General features: G+C 39.7%; 1 protein-coding gene across 1 annotated transcript; it reads right to left on the reverse strand.

Moving 5' to 3' along the window:
* Nucleotides 1-7,421: 7,421 nt before the first annotated feature.
* Nucleotides 7,422-8,434, reverse strand: LOC134214244 (uncharacterized). The gene is made up of 2 exons (XM_062693650.1): nt 7,723-8,434; nt 7,422-7,650 (listed from the first exon to the last, which is right to left on the reverse strand). Exons 1-2 carry the CDS (start codon nt 8,416-8,418, stop codon nt 7,477-7,479), a joined length of 870 nt encoding a protein of 289 aa, XP_062549634.1. The 5' UTR covers nt 8,419-8,434; the 3' UTR covers nt 7,422-7,476.
* Between the last annotated feature and the right edge of the window lie 1,064 nt (nt 8,435-9,498).

Raw genomic sequence — 9,498 nt, forward strand, 5'->3', positions numbered from 1 at the left:
TATGGCCAAAATACAAATTTATTCGTAAAAATCGCGTAAAAAATGTCACTCATTTTTCAGGCACTTATCCTTAACCGATTTGCTCGCAAATTGCATTCGACGCAGAATCCTGTCTCATTGTTTCCTATTGAAAATTGGCCAGATCGTACTATGGGATCGGAAGTTATGGCCAAAATACAAATTTATACGTAAAATCGCGTAAAAATGTCACTCATTTTTCAGGCACTTATCCTCAACTGATTTGCTCGCAACAAATTGCATTCGACGCAGAATCCTTTCCCATTGTTTCCTATTGGACCTTGGCCAGGTCGGACTATGGGATCGGAAGTTATGGCCAAAATACAAATTTATACGTAAAAATCGCGTAAAAAATGTCACTCATTTTTCAGGCACTTTTCCTCAACCGATTTGCTCGCAACAAATTGCATTCGACGCAGAATCCTTTCCCATTGTTTCCTATTGGAAATTGGCCAGGTCGGACTATGGGATCGGGAGTTATGGCCAAAATACAAATTTATACGTAAAAATCGCGTAAAAAATGTCACTCATTTTTCAGGCACTTTTCCTCAACCGATTTGCTCGCAACAAATTGCATTCGACGCAAGATCCTGTCCCATTGTTTCCTATTGAAAATTGACCTGGTCGGACTATGGGATCGGAAGTTATGGCCAAACTACCTTTTTGCCTTTCTCGTATACTAAGTATACGGTAAAGGCTATATGATCGCTCCAAAAACAAACTTTTTATAGAAGGCCCGGAGACCCATAGTGTTATATACCAATCGACTCAGTTCGACGAATTGAGGTGATGTCTGTGTGTGTGTGTGTGTGTGTGTGTATGTGTGTGTGTATGTGTGTGTGTGTGTGTGTGCGCAAAACTACAAAAAAAAATGTCACTCATTTTTCGGGCACTTACCCTTAACCGATTTGCTCGCAACAAGTTGCATTCGACGCAGGATCCTGTCCCATTGTTTCCTATTTGAAATTGGCCAGATCGGACTATGGGATCAAAAGTTATGGCCAAAATACAAATTCATACGAAAAAATCGCGTAAAAAATGTCACTCATTTTTCGGGCACTTACCCTCAACCAATTTGCTCGCAACAAGTTGCTTTCGACGCAGAATCCTGTCCCATTGTTTCCTATTTGAAATTGGCCAGATCGAACTATGGGATCAGAAGTTATGGCCAAAATACAAATTCATACGAAAAAATCGCGTAAAAAATGTCACTCATTTTTCGGGCACTTACCCTCAACCGATTTGCTCGCAACAAGTTGCATTCGACGCAGAACCCTGTCCCATTGTTTCCTATTTGAAATTGGCCAGATCGGACTATGGGATCGAAAGTTATGACCAAAATACAAATTCATACGAAAAAATCGCGTAAAAAATTTCACTCATTTTTCGGGCACTTATCCACAACCGATTTGCTCGCAACAAGTTGCATTCGACGCAGAATCCTGTCCCATTGTTTCCTATTTGAAATTGGCCAGATCGGACTATGGGATCAGAAGTTATGGCCAAAATACAAATTCATACGAAAAAATCGCGTAAAAAATGTCACTCATTTTTCGGGCACTTACCCTCACCCGATTTGCTCGCAACATGTTGCATTCGACGCAGAACCCTGTCCCATTGTTTCCTATTTGAAATTGGCCAGATGGGACTATGGGATCGAAAGTTATGACCAAAATACAAATTCATACGAAAAAATCGCGTAAAAAATGTCACTCATTTTTCGGGCACTTATCCTCAACCGATTTGCTCGCAACAAGTTGCATTCGACGCAGAATCCTGTCCCATTGTTTCCTATTTGAAATTGGCCAGATCGGACTATGGGATCAGAAGTTATGGCCAAAATACAAATTCATACGAAAAAATCGCGTAAAAAATGTCACTCATTTTTCGGGCACTTACCCTCAACCGATTTGCTCGCAACAAGTTGCTTTCGACGCAGAATCCTGTCCCATTGTTTCCTATTTGAAATTGGCCAGATCGAACTATGGGATCGAAAGTTATGACCAAAATACAAATTCATACGAAAAAATCGCGTAAAAAATGTTACTCATTTTTCGGGCACTTATTCACAACCGATTTGCTCGCAACATGTTGCATTCGACGCAGAATCCTGTCCCATTGTTTCCTATTTGAATTTGGCCAGATCGGACTATGGGATCGAAAGTTATGGCCAAAATACAAATTCATACGAAAAAATCGCGTAAAAAATGTCACTCATTTTTTCGGGCACTTATCTTCAACCGATTTGCTCGCAACAAGTTGCATTCGACGCAGAATCCTGTCCCATTGTTTCCTATCTGAAATTGGCCAGATCGGACTATGGGCTTAGATGGTATGGTCAAATTACTATTTATTGTGAAAAAGAGTTCGATAAAGTCTAGCTCACTTTTTTAGCACTTAGACTACATCTATTGACGCTCGCAACAGATTACATTCGACGCAGAATCTTGTCCCATTGTTTTCTATTGAAAATTGGCTAGATCGGACTATGGGATCGGAAATTATGGCTGAAACACCATTTTTGCCTTTTTCTACGAAAAGGCTGTATGTTCGCTCCAAAACCAAACTTTTACAGAAGGCCTGGAGACACATAGTGTTATATACGTATAAGCTCGATGAACTGCGATGATGTCTCTGTGTGTGTGTGTGCGCACCAAAAGTGCGAAAAGTTTAGCTCACTTTTTTGGAACTTTTTCGGAACAACCGATTTAATACCAACTATAGATAGTAGAATATTTTTCTGCCCGTGCACACGCACATATGACGTCACAGCCCTTAACGTTTCCATTGAAATCGTGACGTCATGCTCGTTTGGAGACACGTTTGACAGTTCGTTTGGAGACAGAGGATTTATCTTCACTCATCTATATATTCCACTATCTATAATTCCAACAAGTTTCATTCGACGCGGAATCCTGTCGTATTGTTCTCTATTGAAAATTTGGACCATGGGCACAGAAATTATGGCCAAAATATACTATGTGTTATAAAAAATCGAGTAAAAAAGTCTAGCTGACTTTTAATGGACTTACCCTCAACCGATTTACTCACAACAAATTGCATTAGATGCGGAATCCTGTTCTATTTAGAAAGTTGGCCAGATTGGACTATTACCTTTGAAATTATGGCCAAAATACTTTTTGCCTTTCTTGTGCAACAAAGTTGTACCGAAAGGCTATAATTTCTTTCCGAAAACGAACTATCGGATGCTTCCACACTGATACACTTCCCTTCCTCTTTATACGGGAGTTAGAAAGACGGTCATGAGATTTATATCATAACAAATATTGCCCTCCGCTCGCTTGATGGGAATGACATTTTCGTTTTCTTTTTGTGTAGTCGGAGCTTCAGTTCAATTTACATCCGAAAGTGATATCCTTAAAATATATGACTGGGTAAAATAAAACAGGGGTATGTACGTCAAAAAGATTGGAAAAGGAAACAAAAATGTCGAAATTCTTATTAGCATATTGTAGATCAAGCTGAAAACCGAACCGAGGTTTCGCGACAATCGCATTTTCTCGCATTTCCGGATGTTGCAACTGCATCGCGAGTAGTGCGCAACGGACAAAGAAATTTGTCTTTTTTACTCCTAGCTACTAGCTATCTATTTTCAAGCACACACATTTTACGAAGGTCGAGAAAGGCACCATCACCGCTAGGTGGATTAATCTGGGTTTTTTTCTTCTGATTGGCATTACATCTCCCACTGGGACATTGCCACCTCACAGCTTAGTGTTTATTCAGCACTTTCACAGTTATTATCTGCGAGCTTTGTAAGCCAAGTTACTATTTCTGCATTCGTATATCATGAGGCTAACACGATGATACTTTTATGCCCAGGTAAATCGAGACAATTTCCAATCCGAAAATTGCCTAGACCGGCACCGGGAATCGAGCCCAGCCACCCTTAGCATGGTCTTGCTTTATAGCCGCACGTCTAACCGCCAGGCTAAGGAGGGCCCCACCCGGAAACACTATTTCATCTAAATGATTATTCCATTTGAACAAAAGAAACATTCATAAACTACGCTCAGTTGAGAGGGGTTTGCGAGCAGTATCACGATTCATAAATTTTAGCGTTACATAAGGAAAGTTCCTGTGATAACGCCACGCCACAATGGTTTTTCGTATTGGCCGATACAAATATTTATCTTATGTCATTCTCCTGCCACAACCACCCCCCCCCCCTAGCCTCCAATGTTTAAATAATATTGAGGTTTTAATAATTTAATAATGACATCTTCCAGAAAATAATATTTTCCGAGTGAATAAAATTTCCAAGAAAATAACTTTTTAACTTTTTCCAGTCCGGAGACGAGCCAGCCTAGGGCTGAAAGTCTCCTTAATAACGACACAAAAAAAAACTTTTCCAGAAATATCATTTTCTAGAATATAATAAAAATTTAACAATCGAATTTCAAGAGTGACGTCTGCCTTCTTTCAATCAAATGATGCAGTATCATTAACAAAGCCCAATTACCCTGTTGACTAACTGGGGTGGCATTGTGCATCTCGATTCGAACGCAATTCTATCGAGTCGAACATGTTTGGCATTACGGGTTTCGATTCGATCTCGAAAACGACTTATCGTTCGAGTATGCTCGAGGAGGTACAAGAATAACGAGATGTTTTGGCATTATGGAAACTCGATACTCGAATACTCGGCCAACTGGAACTCGAACAAATGGATTTTCACTGAATGACTTTCGGTTAAATGACGGAAAGGGTATAACCCATTACGACGATATTCATTTATGAGGTCGAAGAGGTTTTGGCCTATAACGTCATTTGGCTGAAAGCCAATGACCAAAATGGAAATTTGAGCGAAAAAGTCGTTTGTTCCAACAGATCATTTGGCCAAAAATGCCGTTTTGCCGAATGGTCGTTTTACCATAAATGATTGGCCACAAAAGTCATTTGGCTGAAAATGCTGTTTTGCCGAAAAAAACACTCCTTTACCCTCTCTGTCAAATAACCCCCCAGCCAACTGGCCAATGACCAATTCGGTCAAACGAACCTCGACTAAATAACCAGTTCGGCCAAACTACACTCTTGGCCGTTTGTCCATTGCGGCCAAATTACATTTTCGACTAATTGACTCTTTCTGTCTTCATCACATGAATTACCTATTCATCAAGACAACTGTTTTGGCCAAATGACCCGGTCGGCCGAACAATATTTTCGGTCGATTTACAAACATTATATATTCGTCGTACAAATTTGAATCAGAGTATATAATTTAGACCAGTGGCGAGACAGATTTTAAACTGTTTTCGATGTTTCTCCACACATATGGAAAATTAACTCTAACACGTCTCAAGAATCGCTAATTAAATAGAATGTGAAATTTTGTTGGAGAAACTATTTGTTATTGAATACATCCAATTTTTTTCCATTTTACTTCAGTGTAATTTTGAACGCGTTCAAAATTGAGAACCGGAGCCGGGAAAAAATTTTGAACGAAGATCTAAGATTGCTAAGATCAAGTTCAGTTTTTCAGAACGAACAGGCGGTTCTAAGCTCGCGTTCAGTTCAAAATGCAACACTGCTTTTTAGTTAGAGCTCCGCTGGTTGGGCCTTTGCCCAACTAAAAAGCAACCATACGTCACTGGACATTGTTTGTGATGTTTAAGTCGAAATACACGTGTTCAAATGGCTGTCAGTTGACTCAACTAAAAAAAAACAAATTCGTTAGTTGTGTCGAGATTGTGGCCCAATCAGCGAATCGCGACTGTATAACACTAAGGGTCTCTGTGGTTATATCTTAAAATCGTCTTTGGAGTAAACATAGAGTATTTTCGTCACACCTTGTAGTACGAGAAAGGTAAGAAATAACCAATTTAAACCGATGTTACTTGAGATGCAAAACCTACCTCGCTGATTTTTTGATAGGATGGTTTGATATATGGTTTATTCTTTGAAATGGTGATAAAAGATGTGAATTATGTCTGCACCATCCAGAGATATTTCCATTAAAAAAATCACATTTTTTTAGTCAAATGCGAATAACTTTCGATCTGCAGAAGATATCAACTAGCTACTCTTACAAAAAGTTGCGTCTTGAAGAGCTCCGAGCACTGAGAAATTTGAAAAAGTTAGGACGGAACCACCCTAAGTTGATATGAGAAAACACTTTAAATCTGTCAATTAAGAACTTAAGAAAACATTTTTTTATCACAATGATTGGAATCAGCTGGGCTAAAACCTAATAAAACAATAATAATTAACAAACTTAATAAAACAATGCTACAATTAAAAAAGTTGATTTTTTCATTTCGTAATGAGGGTTATCATAGTTTTTATCAACACTCGAATAAGCTCCTTACTGTTAGGAACAACTTTGTTGAACAAAGTTTTGTCCTAACTCTGTATTTAAAACTCAAAATAGTCATTGATTTAGCTCTGTGGACCACTGTGCAGTCAGCCTACCCTTGCTAAAAAAAACTTTTTCCATTTTCTGCATCAATCAAAGTTAGGGGAAAGACGGCTTTGGCAGGTTTTGTTCTATTATTGGCAGGGGGGTTTTTATCGACCAAATTTTATGAAATTTGGCCACAATATTCTTTGATATGCAAAGAATGTTTAGGCCAAATTTGAGCCTAGTCAGTCATAAAAAAAAACCCTGCCAATAATAGAACAAAACCTGCCAAAGCCGTCATTCCCCCTAATTGTCTTTATTCCGGGAACTTAACCACCCGATTTGGACATGAATTTAAAATGTTCTGAAAACTCATATGTGAACGCACGACCCTCAGTTCGAGTCCCATCAAAGGAAAAGTGGTTACATCCAATATATTTTTCAAATCAATATCTTCCACATAATGCACATATTCACATATGAGTTTTCAGAACATTGTAAATACTTCTTTCTAATTCTTCACTTTTTCACCGACTTAGAGAACTGTAGTGAAGCTGGATTGTAAATTTCATCTTTTGTAAGAATTCTTTCTTTGTTGGCATTACAACACCCACTGGGACATTGCCGTCTCACCTATAAGTGATTATAAAGCACTTCCATTCCATGGGTAATAACGCTAAGTTGCCGTATTTCATGAGGCTAACACGATTATGCTCTATTCCCAGGTAAGTAGAGAAAATTTCCAACCCGCAAATTTCATGTAACGGAATTTTCTATTTGAACCCACGGTAAATAAAAATCCAAGATGTAGAATCGTAGCGATATGACTCCAGTGATACTGGTATTTTATTATTTTGTAACAAATATCATTTGTGTAGTGCAATAATTTCTCAAGTCTACAGGATGAGTTTCACTATTAAGTTCTCATATGATTGCTTCGTATTTGAAAGGAATGTCTCTAGACTTTTAAATTTTAATATCCAAATCGAGCTTAGACAAGTTTTCGAAATTGTAATTTTGAGCAAGAAGTTCAATGATTAATTACCCACTTTTCAAATGATATTTGTTATTTTTCAAGTCTGACAAATATGCCCATTTTATCCCACGCAGTTGTAGAAGTTGTTCAGCACCGTAGTGACGCGATCCTGCACGTCCAATGCAACCAGGGACGCACAACGCTGCACCCGGAAGGCCACCAAATCCGTCTGGACTGATCGAATGTTGTCAACATATGATGTGTACAGTTGGAAGTTGGTAACGCTGTTTAGGTACTGTGAATGTGGGAAAAATAGAAAAAAATAAATGCTAAAGCAAAAGTAAACATCGATCGGTTATCATCTTACATCCGATAGGCAATTCGTAGTAGGAGTGTAACTCGCCGTTTTGTTGTTCAGGACATCCGCTGACGGAGTGTCGCAAACGTTGACAACTGCAAGGTAGTTTACGGCATTGGTAAGGATATTGTTGTATTGCGAAGCGACGTTGGAACCAATGCTGGTATATCGGGTTTGTTCGGCACTAATACAATCGGTTACGCGGTCGACAGTAATCGGACTGACGGCCAACTTAGCACCAAACTTGGTTGTGCAGGTGGTTGCCTTCGTGGTACAACTGCTGGCACAGACACTGGAAATGTTGGCCGCAGCATCAGTAAGAATTTCTGCGACTTGATCAGCACTCGATTGAACGGCGGAGAACAGATTACTGATGGAGTCACCCTGGATGGTCGTGGGAGCGCTGCTGATCGTGTTTTGGATATTGTTGATGGCGGTAGTGAAAACACTCAAATCGATGGTGGTGTAATTCACGAAGCGTTGGTTATACGAAGTGTATAGGTTTGACAAAGATTGCCCAAGTTGGTTCCACGAGGTCAGGGCGGTCTGATCTGCGGTATTGATCGAGCTGTTGACCTGCTGGATTGCTGTGGCAAGGTTGAAGTTCGAGGTGCTGATAGCGTTTGCTACGGTGGTACTAAGAGATGTGGCCTGAACGTATGCGGTCAGGCACACGGCAGCTACGAGGGCAAGGAATAGCTTCATAACTTTCGGATGTACAATTCAGCTACTACGACGATTGAGTACTGATGGTTTAGTGCTTACTGATGAGTAGGTTGCAGCAGATGAGCTTTTATATCCCGAAAGGTAACGATTATCTGAATGATGGCATTGTGCGCAAAAACAGCTGTATGACGTATTTAGTTCGCATGAACTGCCTATACATGACGACTTTATTTTCTGTATTTGATATTAAATGGCGTATGAATGGTAAGCAATATATTGTATGTTATGGATCCAACCCTGCCATCCTAGATATTAGTTCAACACATTTTTAATAATAAGAACCGATGAACAGAGTTACACGTGCAATGATAAATTAATGTTTAACGACGTTGTTTAACCATCGTTGCTTCTAAAAATATGACTCGGGTACAACCAACAGCACAGAATTAATAGAATGAAGGGTGTCCTGTTCTAGTGTTATGCCTAACGCACTGAAGCCTAGCGTCCTTATGTCTAACGTCGCGGGCTTATTCCAGGGTGTTCCAGTTGGTGGCCCTTTCCCAGCGTGCGATAATTCACAGAAAAAGTGGTTTCCTGCTTGCACAAATTGCCTGTCAAAGTCAATACTGCTCTTAAGGAGCAATCCTTGCAAGTTTCAGAGGAAGATACAATTCAAGAAGTATCGGGCAGTAGATGGATCGCAGTAAACCCCCTACCTAGACGTCGACACGACTACGGGAGCAAACCTATCAATAACGAACGTGCCGTAGTAAGTACCAAAGGAGCGAGCTACCGTTTTGACTCAAATTCCGAGCATGACTCATATTCTATTCCGAACACTGACGTTTTAGCGCCCTAAAACTAAATCTTTCATCGGTTTTCCATACGGAGAACCAAGATAACAAACAAGTTTAAGATCCTATGGAATTAATACGAAAATGGCCCTTTACACTGTAAACCCTTCAAACCATTTGAATATGAGTCAAGTTCGCAATTTTACTCAAAATGGTAGATACCGAAACCGCTGGCGAACCCACATCTGCCATCTCAGTAGCCCGCTAAGGTACGGCAATGCTCATAAAAAAATCTACTCTTCCGCTCATTTTTGGTCGCAACGAA

Source organism: Armigeres subalbatus, chromosome 2, assembly GCF_024139115.2.
Source record: "Armigeres subalbatus isolate Guangzhou_Male chromosome 2, GZ_Asu_2, whole genome shotgun sequence".
Taxonomy (NCBI): domain Eukaryota; kingdom Metazoa; phylum Arthropoda; class Insecta; order Diptera; family Culicidae; genus Armigeres; species Armigeres subalbatus.

What these genes read in the sequence shown, in the direction of transcription:
- LOC134214244 (XM_062693650.1), bottom strand. Translation starts at nt 8,418, where the DNA reads ATGAAGCTATTCCTTGCCCTCGTAGCTGCCGTGTGCCTGACCGCATAC. An exon ending in CTACGAATTGCCTATCGGAT is followed by an intron (nt 7,651 to 7,722) that starts GTAAGATGATAA and finishes CCACATTCACAG; the next exon opens with TACCTAAACAGCGTTACCAA.